Source organism: Fusarium tjaetaba, assembly GCF_013396195.1.
Source record: "Fusarium tjaetaba strain NRRL 66243 chromosome Unknown NRRL66243_c0000156, whole genome shotgun sequence".
NCBI lineage: Eukaryota > Fungi > Ascomycota > Sordariomycetes > Hypocreales > Nectriaceae > Fusarium > Fusarium tjaetaba.
In genome coordinates this window covers 1-17,259 of record NW_023501352.1, presented here as the reverse complement: position 1 = coordinate 17,259, position 17,259 = coordinate 1, and the positions used below count along the sequence as shown (strand labels likewise).

At 48.8% G+C, this 17,259-nt stretch overlaps 5 protein-coding genes across 5 annotated transcripts; 4 read left to right on the top strand and 1 right to left on the bottom strand.

The window, feature by feature from the left end:
• Positions 1-1,804: 1,804 nt before the first annotated feature.
• FTJAE_7693 (zinc finger SFP1) lies at positions 1,805-4,428 on the top strand (the record flags this gene model as incomplete). Its single annotated transcript, XM_037354435.1, has 5 exons — positions 1,805-2,589; positions 2,946-3,944; positions 4,011-4,191; positions 4,253-4,310; positions 4,355-4,428. The coding sequence occupies 5 exons, from the start codon at positions 1,805-1,807 to the stop codon at positions 4,426-4,428; spliced, it is 2,097 nt and encodes a 698-aa protein (XP_037205192.1).
• Positions 4,429-5,939: 1,511 nt separating this feature from the next.
• FTJAE_7692 (ral2) lies at positions 5,940-8,314 on the bottom strand (the record flags this gene model as incomplete). The annotated part of the gene is made up of 3 exons (XM_037354434.1): positions 5,940-6,861; positions 6,915-7,845; positions 7,894-8,314. 3 exons carry the CDS (start codon positions 8,312-8,314, stop codon positions 5,940-5,942), a joined length of 2,274 nt encoding a protein of 757 aa, XP_037205191.1.
• An 862-nt stretch (positions 8,315-9,176) lies between these two features.
• Positions 9,177-11,037, top strand: FTJAE_7691 (cell division cycle 20 cofactor-APC complex; the record flags this gene model as incomplete). Its single annotated transcript, XM_037354433.1, has 2 exons — positions 9,177-10,863; positions 10,916-11,037. 2 exons carry the CDS (start codon positions 9,177-9,179, stop codon positions 11,035-11,037), a joined length of 1,809 nt encoding a protein of 602 aa, XP_037205190.1.
• Positions 11,038-13,784: 2,747 nt separating this feature from the next.
• FTJAE_7690 (class I alpha-mannosidase) lies at positions 13,785-15,611 on the top strand (the record flags this gene model as incomplete). The annotated part of the gene is made up of 1 exon (XM_037354432.1): positions 13,785-15,611. The coding sequence occupies one exon, from the start codon at positions 13,785-13,787 to the stop codon at positions 15,609-15,611; it is 1,827 nt and encodes a 608-aa protein (XP_037205189.1).
• A 1,224-nt stretch (positions 15,612-16,835) lies between these two features.
• Positions 16,836-17,259, top strand: FTJAE_7689 (transcription factor TFIIA-L; the record flags this gene model as incomplete). Its single annotated transcript, XM_037354430.1, has 2 exons — positions 16,836-16,955; positions 17,105-17,259. Coding segments are annotated over 2 exons (275 nt in total), but the record flags the coding sequence as incomplete, so codon positions are not given.

Here is a 17,259-nt window from a genome sequence, read left to right as displayed (position 1 = left end):
TTTTGCGATTCAAATACCATGAACCTTGCATCATCATCACTTGCTCTTTTAACTTTACTCTAAGGGACTTATCAGGCTCCCGCCCTTGTCGCCGCGAGAACTTTATAAGCTCAAAAAAAGTAAAGATGATCGAGAACAGCATCAAGTACAGTGTCATCTATCAACCGTTCATCAGCTCAGACATGCGTAAGTTAAGTACATCGTCATATGGTATGAATCATCCCAGTAGGTAGTATCAACTACAAGTCTGGAACCTAAGCGTCTGCTGGAGAAACTTAACCAAGGACTTGGCTATATTCCCTTGATCATCTCTTATTTGTACTACCTTAGGAAAAAGGTTGCGGCAAGTCACTTTTACTAGAGGCGTAGTGGTTGTGTGGGCATCTGAGAGTTGCCCTGTTGTATCTTCGTCATATCTCTTTCGAAGCTTGAGTATGTAACGATATGATGGTATATTATAGAGCATCCGATCGAGGAGACGCCTAAGTTGTGGTAACTTATTAAGACTAACCACTGTTCACTTTCCATATCTGCAGGCATACCGCTGAGTTCATTTTCTGCTCAATTTCATTGACAGTCTGGGTTCATGTTGATATCCTTTTCACATCATCTACACATCACCCACCCGTCCATCTCAACCCTTCAAACTGATCATTTTGCAGTAGTGCTTTCGCTGGCACTGCCTATTATATCACCTTTTCGACACCCACCCGAAGTAACTGAATACAGTAATTACTTCACACAGCAATTGCTTGTACGTTATTAAGTTGTCATCGACTTATCCCTCCAACAACTCTTCATCGGATAGGTCGCAGCGACGCGGCCTGAGTCAACATTAAGGTTTCCCCAAGTAGAATTCGACACCATTTGAGAACCTCGTTCGCGGTACAGATACCACCACACTTGGCCCATCTGTCTACCCAAGAAGCCTCAAAAAAGAGTAATCATCGATGCGTGGCTGCGTGGGAGTACTCGCATAGGTCACCTGGGTTGACCGCTAAAAGTCTACCAAAGACTCATCCAGCGCCGGGGCGCGGACAGGCACTTCTATTTCACAACCTTTCAGGCGGAGAGACATCCCGAAACCCAAATTGCCTGCCCTTCGATCACTATAAACCTTCTCACCTATTTGGAGTACCAGAAGTACATACATATTCTGCCCCTCAAACAAGCTTGTTCGTCGATTTATCACAAATCCCACCAAAGAACCCAGAACAGCACGCGCTAAAACCCATACAGCGGTTAGTGAGTGACTGGGATCCCTGGACAGCATCACGCCAAGCCTAGTCTAACCCATCGCGTCTTGGACGAAACCGTCCCTCCGGGGGCAAGAAAACAGCGAACCTTAATATAGGGTGTCAAAATAAACTCAGCAAAGGTTATCCTAAGCTCAGGCTATATTACCCAAGTCTTTTTATCATTTAGGATCAAGATCCTGCTTTTTCTTTCCTCCTCTAGCCACAACACAGAAACACCTGGGAATAGCACCTTTCCTGACCTGACCTGGTGTGATTGGACATCGGTACCTGGATCTCTCCTGCCATCTCGTGGTTACCTCAGGTACTTTCTTGGTATTGGCAGGTGGATGACACCAACCAACACAGGGCGTACCTCCTGCTGTTGTCTTCACCCAGCTTACTTAGAAAGGTAGGGTCTTTTCAGGCTGCCTCGCTATCTATATCTCTCAACCTTCGGGTACTCCCAGTTTTTGTCAATACCCCCTCTACACTTCTCTCTACCTTCATCATCAGAAACATCACAGTACTCTGATACCATCAGATTTACCATTCATATTTCATTCGACATGGGGAAGTTGTTCGGCAGCTTGTTCCAGAAGCCAGGCGACACTGTGGGAACCGAGCCGCGTGCATCTACCTCCACCAAGAGTTCCAGGATGCGGGATCCTACGAGCGCCATTCGCTCATCAGGTCTCGCCCCCTCGTCCGCAGACTCCGCCGCCACCGCCAACGCCAACAGCAACGACCGCGCCTGTGACTCGAGCGCCCATGCCCACTTCGCCGCCGCCGTTGCTGATAACCCTGACTCTCCAGGGTCGCTCGTCAACTCGGGCTCGAGCTCGCTGACGCAGTCGCCGTCGCCCCAGCCCGAGACCCCTACCACGGGCCATTTTCTGCCTGGCGCTCACGCTAACTTTGCTTCTAAATCCGTTGTTCCAGCCGCTGCCTCGGTGCTGTCGAGTACTATTACTACCGCTAAAGCTGCTGCCCCCCAACTCTCCATCGGCGACTTTGATCCTTGTATTCCCACCAACACTTCCTTCGACCTCACCGAAGAGTTACAAATCGTTGATACCAACCTTCGCATCAACAACCGCGACATTGTCATTCAGCCATTCGACTCTACACCTCTTGAAGACACCAAAATCGCCATGACTACCGGGCCATCCCTCGACCCTTCTATGGGCCGCCGGGACTCATTTGTCAGCGCTGGCCCTAAGCCCATATCAATGAACAATCCCAACCGTGGTGATAATGCGAACCGCAATAGAAGAGAGTCTCTTGCTGGCAGCCTTATGGGAGGTGGCATGAGCTGGGGAGGCATGTCTTTTGGTAGTTTTGTTAGAGACGAGTAAGTCACCTCACTACATACTTTTATCCTCATCATCACCCTGCTCTTGAAACGTTGCCCTCGCTTTGGCATCCTGCCCGAGCGGTCACTTCTCTGTCACGATCAGGCTTATTTTACTTGCTTTGAGCTCAACCTTATTCCGCTTGACCAAAGCGAAATGGCTTGTTGCATGAAATCTCAGCTTGTCTGCGACTATCATCGCTTGCGAAGACGACTGATCATGTATTGTGGCAAGCCGTTTCTAAGCTTTGAGCCCCATTCTTGCCCTGCGACAGCCCACATGCGTCAGAAACTCGATCATGCCCGATTCTTCATCGCACTTGAGGTTACAATTTACTAACATCGTGGCTCTATAGTATTATGATGGCCGGCACGTCGCCTTTCGGAACCCACCAGTCTCCTTCCTTTCACTCATCTTCCTATCTCCCCAAGTTGGAGGCCAACTTCATGCGAGATTTCACCTGCTGTGGCAAGATCCTGCCTAATCTCCACGACTTGCTGCAACATTACGAGGAAGCCCATACGCAACCCAGCCCGAACACAGCCCGAAATAACGCCTTTTCTCAATTCTCTCAGTTGGGGCTGCCTAACGCCCCTCGGATGTCGATGTCCCGAGCTGGGTCGGCAGCACCAGGCGGCAGTTCCCTTGCAACGAACCAACTTGGACAGCATAACCGCGGCCAACAGACGCCCCATGATACGCATGGAGGTTCTGCAATTGCGTCAAACCTGAATGATGAGATGGATGCTGTCGCAGATATGGAAATGGACGATGCTGTCGGCACGATGGAGATGGACGATAGCCAGCGAATGTCCCAAACGAGACAACTTTTTGGTCAGCAACAGAGACCCGAGCTGAATATGAACACCTCTGGTCTTACACAGGGCCTACGGACCTCTCAGCCACCTACACCCGCTGCGGCTAGCTTTGGCTTACAGAACAACCCCACAGTCTCTTCCGTTAATACACCTACTCTTACGACCCAAGGACAGGTACCACATACCCAGCAAGTCGATATGGAGGAAGACCTACCAGGTATGCCTATGGGTGGTAACACGAACGATATTGGCGATATGAGCTTTGGCGGAAACCAGAATAATAGTGATTCGAACTTTTGCATAAACGATCCTGGCAAACACCTTTTCAGCTCCACTGGTGCTTTCCCTGCTGCCAACCGTTCCATCCAGGCACAATTGCAACAGCTAGGCATTAACCAAAGCCAGTTGAACGATCCACAGGCCAATAAGCTTCTCATGCAGCGTTTACAGAGCATGATGATGCCTGAAGAGCACAAGCCGTTCAAATGTCCAGTTATTGGCTGCGAGAAGGCGTACAAAAATCAGAACGGTCTGAAGTAAGTTCTGACTCATGGCGTTCGATTGTAACTCGAACCTGAATTCGCTTGCTAACTTGTTTTCAGATACCACAAAACTCACGGCCATCAAACCCAACAGCTTCACGAGAATGGAGACGGTACCTTTTCTATCGTCAACCCAGAGACAAGTGCCCCTTACCCCGGAACATTGGGAATGGAGAAGGAGAAGCCTTTTAGTTGTGAAACATGCGGCAAACGATATAAAAACTTAAATGGACTGAAATACGTAGGTCTCCTCACGATATCCTAGCTTTTAAAGTCCATTACATGCTAACATTTTCCGACAGCATAAGGCTCATTCCCTTCCCTGCAATCCTGACTTCAAGCTTCAGGCTCTTGCAGCAGGTATGAACTTGCCGGGAATAGGAGAAGATCAAATGATGCAATAGTACAGCACGATGACAAGACTTTGAATGAGACCGCCAAAGGAAGTGAAACTACTACATTTCCGAGTGACGCCTAGGATTCCAGATGAATCTAGTGCAATCTGGTACGAACTCTCGACTCTTTCCGGCACACCGTATTGAGCCTATATGCACTATCAGTATCTCTTTGTCGCCAATACCCCTCCTAGACACTGCATTCTGTCTTGTGCCCGAACTTTTCAACATCTTACTTCGGCGTTAACGATCCGTAATGAGACGGCGTCAACTCAACCACTGGGGAAAGGCACACCACTTTTCTAACTCTTCATCCAACCGCGTGCAAAAGTTCAGGGCTTGTCCCTAGTTTCTGCAACTGTTTCATCACTTAAGAAAGACATACCATGTATTGGAAAGTCTCGTGGTTGGGTACGCGTTAGCTGGATCTATTGATACTCGACGTCTAATTCGACTCAGACGCCTGTGCTGATATGCTGGCTGGCCTGGCACGTGGAAATGGGTAATTTTCTTCTTCTTTTCATTGCTTTCTGGTATTATTATTAAAAGTTGGTAAGGGGCCCTTAGATGTTAGGTTGGGGAAGATGGCATTTGCATAGTGCCCTGGAAATTTGGGCGGTCTTCCTTTTTGTTTTGTTTGAGACGGCGATGCATGAACACATTTGTTGTTGGCTACTACTGTTGTTCAGTTGACTATTGTTGGTAAAGCAATTACCATCATCTTGTGCTGAAATTATATTAAAAGCGAGGATGGTTGGAGTCGGTCGAACAATGAAAAGCGAGGTTATAGACTGGACAGCTTCGCGTGCCCTTGAAGTGAATAGTATTGTTTTTGAGATTCCAGCACCAAATTTAAGATGCGATCGAATACTAACTTAGTTGAAGAAATCAAGGACATGCTGATGCTGCTAGTAGATGGTTCTAATTACTCTTTGCTGCAATAGTGCCTTGACCAGACAAGTGATTCCTTTCTAGAGCATGAGCATCACGGCCTGGATTGAAACAAGAACTATCAACCGGTTGAAGTCGTCAGACGTACTTAGTGGACACCGAAAGGTTGCCGCGCTTGATCTCTGGAAGAGGTGAGGGCCGGGGAGACAAATCTATGAGTCGAGATCAGACGGGGTGAACAGGGCCAAAGGGTATCGTGTATTCGACATATCTATCTGAGTTTACAAGACCATAGGCTCATAACTTAGTAGTTCGCTGTGCAGATACAAAACGCCTCGCAATGCGTAACAGGCCAACTTGAACAAAGAATAGGAGGCAACAGTCGTCTACGTCCCAATGGACAGAAGCTCTATAATATAGGCACTGCACAATGCAGGTGCATAATATGCGGCCCTATACTTAGGGAACATTTCCCGAAGTGCCACTATGTTTCTTACCGGCCATCCTGCAGCCGAATGTGAAGCAGAAGGCCAGGTGGACTTGATGTAGGTAGTGAAAGCAGGACCAGAAAGAGGGCAGGTGCCTTCTGGCATCGAGCAAATCGGTGACTTTGCGAGTATGAAGTTGCCGAGATTCGCATTGTACAAAATCAGAATCCGTGGGCCAGCCACCAAGATAACAGCAATTGTACATGTTAACTACTTCATGTCATCTCCATGCCATCGTCGTCATCGGCTTCAGACTCGATCATGTGGGTTTGGTTACTGCTTATGCTCCCCTTACGAGCATCGTGTCCCATGTTATCGTTCATGCCACCCCATTCGAGTTCTTCTCCGCCGATGATACGTCCTTCCATGTCGATTTCTTGCGAAAGCTCGACGAGTGCAGTGCGCGGCAAACGGAGGAAGCCCTGGGTCCGGACGATACGTCCCCAGTGAGTCATACAGAATCCTGCGGCACGCTTGCGCAACCACTCTTCATTAGCGAGCCCTGCACAGTACCATATGATACAAGCATGGTCGACATCGAGTTCTTTGGCAAGTCTGTTGACACAGAGCAGGCGAAGATGAGGGATATTGTAGATGTTGGACATTACCAGAAGGCCAGCCACATCAGAGAGCGCCGTGGTTGCGTCACTATCGTTGTCTGAGGTACCACGGATGCTATCTGTGTATAGGTAGTAGAGGAAGGCCTTGACTACACTGTAAGGCTCGGGGATGTGCATCTTTTTGGTGTGAAACTCAGCCATCTGGGCGTTGTAAAGACGTGCAAAGTGTGGCCAACGCGCTTGGAGAATGAGCTTGTGAACATGAATAGGTTGTGATGTCGGCGCGTCTGCTGAGAGCCAGCTCTCATTCCGCGGTGTTGTCTCATCATTTCGAATCAGACCAGAGCTCAGAGCCTCATCGTCATCGTAATCACCAGCCAGCGCAGTAACGACAAAATCAGTTCCGCTGCCTGTCTCAGGTGGCTGGTTGAAGAGCTTTGCTAGATCTGAACCTAATCCTTTAGAAGGTTGATCCACGGCTCTTGTCATAGCAGATGGCCTTGACTCTACCCTTGGTTCTGGTGTCAAATTATCGCCTAGGAAGCCATACCGTCGCAGGTCGATTTCCATAATATCGCTGTCAAATCATGTCAGCCACAGGATCAAGTTTTGAAACAAAACCGACCTTACCTAAGATATTCTTCATAGCCATTGGGCCCTATGTCGCCCGGAGCAGGGTCAGTTGGACATCCTAGTAACCAAGATTTGGTGCCATCCTCATTCATACAGCAGTAATGCCACCTGTAACCCGCTTTGAAGATCTCCCGCCCTCCGGCAAGCTTCGTCCAGCGAAGCGTGCCAAGATCCAGGGCTGATAAAGAACATTCTCTCGACGTAAGAGTCGCCGCAGGTGTGACAAAATCGAGAAGGGTACCCGAAGAGTAGGCATGAAAGTGAAGACCAGAGCCCTGAGAGGGAATTGAGGGACCAGACATGAATTTGAGAGCAGATATAGACCCCGGGGCCACAGGCGCGTATGTCTTCATTTGAATTGAAGGTGGATTGACTTGAGCTGTGCGAGAGTTGGCGGCGTAGCCAGAAGCCCCTACGACAGGAGCCTGGGCCATGGTGTATGGAGGCCGGGGAGAGCTACTAGCTCGAGTAGACAGTGAACCTCGATCGAAGATACCTATTTGAGGTCGAGAATCAAATTGCGGGTTTCCTTTCAGATCTAACCACCACAGATCGCTGATCTTGTCCATGTCCTCGCTCAGACCTCCAAATACCCAGACTCGGTCGCCCCAGATATAAGCCGAGTGGTCGAAACGACCAACAAATCGCCAAGACTTGGACCAGGTAAAAGTCTTCAAATCGAGGTAACAAATGTCATCCAACACATAGTTGTTCTGGCCAGTTATGCCGCCAATGATGAAGAGCTTGTCCTCATGTAAGACAGCAGCATGTCTCGCTCTACCTTTCGGGATCGGGCCTGAGACTTGTGGCTGAGTCCAGTGGGCAGTCTTGAGGTCAAAGACAATAAGGTCCGAGAGGTATGTTCGATGTTCGTTCTCGCCGCCAAAGACTAAGAGTTTGTTTCCCTGATACAAGGTGGCAGTGTGTCCTGGACAATGTTAGCAGCTGTAGTGTGGTGGTTTCCTGCGTGGCTTACCCATCCGAACTCCTGGAATATCACCATAGTTGTCGACAAGACTCCATTGATGGCTGACGAGGTCCAGCCTCAGCACGTGATTATAAACCTCATCGGTATATTGGTCGAATCCTCCAAAAGCATATATTTGATTATTCCCACAATACGTCACTGAAGCATTTACTAGGCAAGCGGGTCTCTGGCCTAGCGTGCGGGTGACTTTGGGTCGGTATCCATCGGCGACGCTGCGACCCTTTGCAGGGGAATTTGGCATGATGTAGGTATTGTTAGACGACGAAGTGGCCGAAGGCGGCGTCGGCGCCGGTTGAACCGAATTCGAGGTCGACGAAGTCTGGCTGACAGCACCTAAGGCTTGTGTTATTCCGACGACAGGGGTAGGCCCGCCAAAGATAGATTGTCCGGGGGTTGAAGGTTGAGCCATGGCTTAAATTGTAAATTCGACGAGCGATCAGTGGCGTTGGCTGGACATTTCACAACGTTGTGCTGCCGCTGAAACTGGATGGTCGGAGAAAAAGAGGGACAAAGGCTGAGCACAAGAAACGACTACACACAATGAACAAAGTCACGTTCTCGTGGTTGAGCCGTCTGTCAGGTCGGTGAAGAAAGTGGATGTAAGAGTGGATGGTGTTAAATGCGGCCGGTGATGCAACAGACAAAGAGAAAAAGTCCCCCTGGCCTTTTGGAGCCGCGTCTACTAAGAGAAATTTGGTCATTCGCGCCAGGCAAGGATGAGGCTGATGAGGCGCTATGTTTGCGTAATCTAATTGGCTCGTCTACGTTGGCAGGGTCGCGGAACGGGAGCAACTCAGGTCCGACTACAGGTTTAATGGTTGCCGGGCCAGAAGCTCGGAGGGGCATAAGTAAATAAAAGGTAACTGTCATGAGCTCCAGCTTGTGAATGATTCTCCCTTCATGATCACCATCTACAACTCGCTCTCCTCCTCAATCACTTTAATTCTTCGCTATAGCCAAGTGCTCTTCTATCAACCTCTCTTCAAACGCTTCTTACAAGAAACATCAAAGCTTGATAGATCCTATCGCCAAGGCTATTTGATCGCCCCTCAACTTCGTTATATCTTTGTGAAGACAGCCTCGATTTTTATCGATCATTGATCTCAGAACAGGTATACTAATTACTAGGAGCCCTTCATCGGACGTCATTCGATAGCATCAAGGCTCGATATACTGTCCAGCTGTGGTCACTCGTCTAGAGCTCCACTTACACGCTCTTCGACTATCTCTACCTAGTTTGACACACAGGTCATCATATCACAAAATTCATAATGGCTTCTGTAGCATTGTCGACGCCTGTAAAGTCCCATAAGGGACTTTTCTCAGCGCGCACCGCTGGTGGGCGCATGCCTTTGACTCCCTCTCCCCGCCAACAGTCATCCACCACGAACGTCCCCGTCAACCTGAACTCTTCCCCATTTACCCCCGAAAGACAGTCTAGCAACGAGTTCAGACCATCCGGGCGCTCTACATATGGCGGTAACCTCATGTCTCACCTTGCTCGATCCACCACAAAGTCCTCTCACCGTGACTCCCCCAAGTCCAACATCGCCCGTGGAGTTCAGACTCCCCGGAAGGCTCTTGAGCTTGGCGTCTCTGATTTTACTCTCACTGGCACTGGCAACACCACCAAGACCCCTTCAAGCACAAAGTCCAAGAAGAGCCTCCGCTCCAAAACTGCTAAGACTACTCTGAACTATGGTGGCGACCGATTTATCCCCAACCGTGGCGCAAGTTCTGCAATTTCCAACGCTGGTTCTGGCAAGCTCGACCTCGCCGATAGGCAACGCCCAAAGAGCAGCAGCTCCGAGAGCTCTACTGTCCTATCTACTGCTGCTGACGAAGCCCTGGCTGCTCTCGAGAGCCTCAACATCAACGATGATGAGCCTGACAACTATTCTCGACCCTCCCCCAACACCGTGGCTTACCAAGATTCTCTTGCCAACGCCTGTGGTGTCAGCCTAAACACTCGCATCCTCGAGTTCAAGCCTGCTGCCCCGGAGTCTTCCAAGCCAATTGACCTGCGACAACAGTATAACCGCCCTCTCAAGTCTACTACTTCCAGCTCGGCCCAGCTCCGCCGCCGCATTGCTACTGCCCCTGAGCGTGTCCTTGATGCTCCTGGCCTGGTGGACGACTACTACCTCAACCTTCTCGATTGGAGCTCTGGTAACCAGGTTGCTATCGGTCTCGAGCGCAATGTCTACGTCTGGTCTGCCGATGAAGGTAGCGTTAGCTGTCTCCTTGAGACCACCCCTGACACATATGTCAGCAGCGTCAAGTGGTCTGGTGATGGAGCCTATGTCAGTGTTGGCATGGGAACTGGCGAGGTCCAGATCTGGGACGTTGCAGAGGGCCAGAAGATTCGAAGCATGTTCGGCCATGATACACGTGTTGGTGTCATGGGATGGAACAAGCACCTTCTCTCTACTGGTGCTCGTAGCGGCCTTGTCTACAACCACGACGTTCGCATTGCCGAGCACAAAGTTGCTGAGCTCGTCTCCCATACATCCGAGGTCTGCGGCCTTGAGTGGCGCTCTGATGGCGCACAGCTCGCTACTGGCGGCAACGACAACCTTGTCTCCATTTGGGATGCCCGATCTCTATCCGTTCCTAAGTTCACCAAGACCAACCACAAGGCTGCTGTCAAGGCCCTCTCTTGGTGCCCTTGGAACATGAACCTCCTCGCTACTGGTGGCGGCTCTTACGACCGTCACATTCACTTCTGGAATTCCACCTCGGGTGCTCGCGTCAACAGCATCGACACCGGCTCTCAAGTCACTTCTCTTCGCTGGAGTCCCCACCATCGCGAGATCGTCAGCTCAAGTGGTTTCCCTGACAACTCTCTCAGCATCTGGAGCTACCCCACCCTTGTCCGTACGGTTGAGATCCCCGCCCACGAGAGCCGAGTCCTCCACAGCTGCCTGAGCCCTGACGGCCAGATGCTTGCGACAGCTGGTAAGTCCACACACTCAAACCGTAACTAGCAGTATGCTAACAAACCCTCTAGCTGCTGACGAGAGTCTCAAGTTTTGGAAGATCTTTGAGAAGAAGGCTGGTGCCACCGCCGGCATTGGTGCCTCTGGCGCGTCGAGCAAGGCCTCCATGGCCAAGCAGATGACCATCCGATAAGTGCCAGTATCCACTGGATCACGGTAGGTATGACCTTTCACTAGTATCTGGGTCTCTGTATTTGAAGCACGGAGTTGGGGTGTCCCGCCTGCCCTTCTGCTCGTGGTATGAAAGTGCTTCTCCACGCAGAGACGAACGAAACGGAATGGTCATGAAATTACGATAGACGCATCATTGCATCATAACGGTCTTGGAAGTTCTGAGTATGAAGTCGCTTTGATGGTGGACTTCTTGTATTAATTATTAGGGGTGTTTGGGATCTGCTTTTATGCATAGTGATCGGATAGGAATTGGAATTAGAATGAAATCAAAATGAAAATTAGATGCCATGAGCATTATTTAAATCGTTGAACGTCAGATACTCTTCCGACTGTCATTGTACTACAAGACCAATTTGATCATGTGATAAGTAAGTACCTCGGCGCTCACTATAGCTGAATGTCTTACCATTAAATGCGCTCCAGCTTGTTACACTAACGTCCATGTTTATGTGAGTTCCATATATAAGAGACCTACTGGTAGCTTCAACCCTCGTCCCGTCAAGTCATTAGGTAAGGAACAAGTCATCACTGACCCAGTCAATCCTCCTCTCATACAGTTGTCTTAACCAGTACCAAGAGACCTCGTTGCTTTTCTTGTTATAGCACCTTTAAAGTCTCTCCTTCTTACTAGCTGGATAACATGTGCCGTCGAGATTCTTCCAAATTCTCACTAAGCACTGGCTGGCTGTAAAATGGTAGATTATGGCTACGGCAACTTTCCAAATATGTGGGATTAGGTGAGTGATTTCTTTCTTATGGCTCACGAGTATCATCTCGTAATCTCTATCGTACTGGTAATCATTGAGAACTATCGTAGCGGTGTGGTTTTTATTTCCAAGTCTGTATGTTTCCCAGCATCTTTCAGCTTTATCTCTATATTTCTATATAGTGAGACGCTTCATACACCACCTATGGCTTGGCCCAAGGGGCACTATAGTACGGATAGCTCATACGGGCAGGTCCATGCTGTAGCTTGTTCAAACAAGTATACCTTACCCAAAATAGTGAGATGGAGGATGTTAAACAAGGATCCGCCAGCAAGCGTGTCCCCCAAATAGGGTCCAAGCGGCGCGTCTGGGATCAAAAACACCTAGGCATTTACCAGTTTACCGCTATAGGCACTGTATTCTTTAGGACCTTTGACGAGGGCGTACTCGTAGTCACATCTGGCCGAACAGTTTTACCCACGTTGTCGCAAAATATCAAGTAAAGGTTGGCAGCTAAGAAGAGCCATACGCTCTGCTGATTGTAAAAACGCAGAAGCAGTAATCTATAGACGTTTTCTTATCTCAAATCAAGTAGTGAAAGAATCAAGTGCTAAGGAACATCTGCCTGAGTGTCAGACGAAAGAGGCATGGCAGCTTCGAACAACTTCTGGGTCATATTGGAGTGACTGCACGTAGAACGGACAGCTCTGTAGCTGGGTCTTCTGCTGAGCTGAGTCTTGCATTTGCTGGTAGCTCAAGATGGCATGATGGAATCGGCAACTTAATGCCATCAGACACTGTTATTCATTCTTGAGCTGATGTACTTCTTAGTCATGGCAGCTGACATGAATTACCTCCAGCTTCATAATGTCAAGTACTACAGGAGTTCCGTTCCACTGTGCAAGAGAATGATGGATAATATGTTTACGATGAAATACAACTAGCCCCTGAAGTTTCTTTGTCATCATATTATATGTTAATGATAAGTTTGAGGACTACTATGGTGCAGCTCATCTCGAAGTTTTAGGTCTAGAATGTGTATAATTGATGAAATGATTCAACAATTCATCTTTTGGCCCTTGAGGCCTGGCAGATAGATGGATGGCCAAGGGTTTACAAGTTCCTCCGCCAGGTCGGTCTTATACTACGGCTCACGTAGCGAGCCCCCCTGCTAAGCTCTCCTTTGTTCGCCCCGATAGATGTCCGTCATGCAGATGGAAGGGTCGTGTTACCCGAACAAGGGCTGTCAAGCTCCGTGAACACTGCCGAGGATTAGCACATGCCTCTGGTTCCATCGAAACAAAGGTCGTAAAAGGAAATAGTAACTACCAGATGAAGAAAGAATTTGGCATGTCTCACTCTGGAAGAATGTGAAGAGAAAAACGACAAAAGATCCTGCCAGAAACAGCAGAGTCACATTTTAACCACAGCAGAAGTAGAGCAACAGAACCCACTTTTCAGAAAAGTATTTTACAGTGTTGTAGCGGAGAGAATTTCAATAAGAGTATCATATAGTGTGCTGAACCAGTTTCATTCTGAGTTGATTTTGTGGATGATGTTTATCAGGCACTTAAACAATCGACACTGTATTAAGAAGAGGTTTCAGCGTGGGATGTACAGTGTTCAAATATACATTAACTGTGTGTTGGTCCTTCTGGTAGTGTCGCTCACATTTGGTCGAAATTCGCCGAGCTAAGGTACCTTAATAAAGCAAGGTACCCTCTACCTGAATCAAGGTATAAGATACATACCGCCATTGCTTGGCGGGGCAAATTGCATGGTACAAATGCCAAGCTGTTTTATTACCAACCTCAGCGCGTCAAATCAAAGATAAGGTAAGACAAAGAGCCTTGGATAAGATTAGTTTCCCTTAGGTATCTCTACCTCTCCCTTACCTCACCAAAGAAAGAGGAGAGAGACAACTCTCTTTGCAACATCTCGAAACCCTTTTTCTCTGTTCCTTTCGACACTCAACGCGGTTCGGGCCCATATTTCTACCATGCTCCTCCGCAGTCGAGGTCTCGTTTTAGTTTGCGGCCTATCGACAGTGATCCTCTTCTGCTATTGGGCTGGTAGGACCCCTGAATACGTTGGACCCCGATATGGACACGGCCCTTACAACCACAACCAGAAGCACGGCTGGCCCGTAAAGACTTCGCTGTGGAGGCAAGACCAGGATGACAACTATTACTGGAACACCGTTAAAGTCAACTATCCTCACTCCGCCTTCCAATCACTGCCCACTTCTCCTCCTGTCACCTATCCCAAGGTCCAAGCCACGTTCCCTGAATTCTCCATTAGTACTGCTGAACTGCGACGCGAGCGTCAGCAAGCTGTCAAGGCGACCTTCACAAGATGTTGGAATTCTTACAGAAAGCATGCCTGGATGGCAGACGAGCTCAGTCCCGTCTCGGCTGGACAGGCAAATCCATTCGGCGGCTGGGCCGCTACTCTCGTTGACTCCCTTGATACCCTTTGGATCATGGATATGCACCAAGAATTCTACGAAGCCGTGGATGCAGTCGACAAGATTGACTTCACAGCCACAGATCTCAAGGAAGTCAATATCTTTGAGACTACTATTCGTTATCTCGGTGGCTTTCTCGCCGCCTTTGAGCTTAGTGAGGATATGCGTTTGCTTCGTAAGGCAGTTCAGGTTGGTGAAATGATTTACAAGGCTTTTGACACACCCAATCACATGCCTGTCTTGCGTTGGAATTTTCACGCTGCCGGCGAGGGCAAAAATCAGATTGCCGGCGCCGGCGTCCTCGTTGCAGAGATTGGAAGCTTGTGTATTGAGCTTACACGCCTCTCGCAACTCACGGGAGATGCCAAGTGGTTTGACGCCTCACAGACTATCATGGATCTCCTGGCGGCACAGCAAGATTCGACCATGCTCCCTGGACAGTGGCCTCTGATCGTGGATGCAAAGAGCCAGATCTTCAACCAAGGATCGGTTTTCACCCTAGGTGCAATGGCCGACAGCGTTTACGAATACCTGCCCAAGATGGCTGCACTAACAGGTGGACAACTGCCTGTTTATCAAACCATGTATGAGAAGGCCGTGGATGCAGCATTAGAACACAATTTGTTTCGACCGATGACACCTGAGAACAAAGATATTCTCATATCTGGACAAGTGCATGCCAAAGACAAAGGTGGAAAGATACAGTTGGAACTTGAGAGCCAGGGGCAGCATCTAGTCTGTTTTCTTGGAGGCATGCTGGCATTGGGTGGACGACTCTTCAACCGCCAGCAGGACGTCGACACTGCAGTCAAACTTACCAATGGCTGCATCTACACCTATGAAGCATTTCCTCATGGCATCATGCCTGAGACCTTCTACATGGTTCCCTGTGACTCCAAGGAGCATTGCCCATGGGACGAAAAGCTGTGGAAAGAAGGTGTCCTTAAGCAGGCAAAGATCAAGGAAGGTGAGACAGCACAGGCGGATGCTATTATCAAAGACGAGCATCTGCCCGGCGGGTTTACTCATATTCCCGATCGCCGATATATCCTGCGCCCAGAAGCTATTGAGAGTGTTTTCATGATGTATCGGGTCACCGGCGAGAACGAGTATACCGAGCACGCCTGGACTATGTTCAAATCAATTGAAGAAGTGACTAAGACAGAGCTGGCCAATACAGCTGTGTGGGATATCACTGTTACAGAGGAGAAACCCCGCGCTGTGGACTCGATGGAGTCTTTCTGGATGGGTGAAACCCTCAAGTACTTTTATCTCATTTTCAGTGACCCAGAGCTGATCAGCCTGGACGAATATGTATTTAATACCGAGGCACACCCACTGAGACGACTGGTGGCATGATCGACGGCGATGTCAGATACATACACAACATATAAATGAGTATGAAAAACAGATGAATGATCTATCAAGGAAGGGAACGATAGGGAGTAGTTGTGTTTCCAAAGATGGAGAAAACAGTGAATACAAGGCCGGGTGAATGATGCATGTTACATGGCACTCCTGATATCTCGCTGAGGTTTGCGTTTGAAGCTAAAGATCACTGAGGATGTAGCTGGAGTGAAGGAGACGTAAAACAATTATCTACAAGTGAAAGAAGTCTTTTGCCAGCTTCAGTGTAGTAAAGCCTGAACTTAGAATTGATTTTTACATCCCAGTTGTTCCAATCCACTTCCTTTCCGAGGCCTACCTACGAATTTGATATCATCTGAGCTGTGACAATGATAGAGAGATGGGTCGCAATGAGGTAGGTTACCATGGAATGACTGCCGCTTATAAGGTTAAGCTTTAGGCTGCGAACACAGGTGATGAATGAGAACACGATCATTTCCTCCAGACAAAAGTTTTTACCCAGAAGCTCCCACAATCAACGATAAATCTGTGAGGTACCTATCTAGGTTACATTCATTCTCAATCAGCCCTGTGAGCGGAGCCTCTCAGTGGACTGGAAAGCCCAGTGGCCGCTGGGGTTAGAATTGGAGTGCTGAGTCAGCCTACGGTAGCTAGCAGTTGATGAAACAGAAATCTCCCAGAGGCTACCAACTCTCCCCACTGCACATCACATCACAAAGCCGCACAACACCCCGACCTGGCACAAGACCCTCTTCGGTGTTTTGCATCCGTGTGACGCAGTAAATTAATTGATACTGATTTGTCTCTTGCTTCTCCTGATCTTTCGTTGGAAGCATCTTTGCTTCGCATTGCAGTTGAAATCAATTCTTTCATCATTTAAGAGCCTCGCCTAGCTAGGCGCATCGCATCGCCGTGGCTAAGTGCCGAATTTACGTCTATCGACATCAAGCGCATTTCTCAACTACCTCAGCAACAACATTCGCACTACAATATCTCTTCCTCAGTAGGCCCCTTTCAGGTCTCTTCTGAAGAACAGGATTGCGCTGCTTATAGCGAGCTGTACCTTGCGTTCCCCAGAGCCAAGGTCATCCGTGTATAAAGAACTGCCATCGAGCACACCTGCTTGACGACGCCATCTCAGCGACTCAACAATTGAGGATCCACCTCTTCTCATATCCCAATCAAACCCACCGACCGGACTACGTTCATAAAATCATGTCGAACCCAGCCGTTGGAAACGTCTACCAAGCTATCATTGACGAGGTCGTCAATAGTTCGCGAGTTGATTTCGAGGAGAGCGGCGTTGAAGAATCAGTGCTAGAGGAGCTGCGACAGGTAAGAGATATACTTTTCGTCGAGTTTCATGTTTTGCTTGCAATTCTCGGTGATTCTCGGGAATCACCAAAGAATGGGTGAGAGAAGCCTCTGTCATCAACAAAGACGAGTGTCGATTTGTTTCAACTCCGCACACTATCATATTCCAGGAATATGGCGTGACCAAAGACAGCAGGTTCTGTCAAGTAGCAGCACTCTCTTTCGAGATGACCTCTAGAGCTGAAGATCGACTCCTGGTCGAAGCGGAGCGCATCGCTGGCAGCATTGCGAAGGGGGGGGCAGAGGGAGATGGCGGGTTACGGGG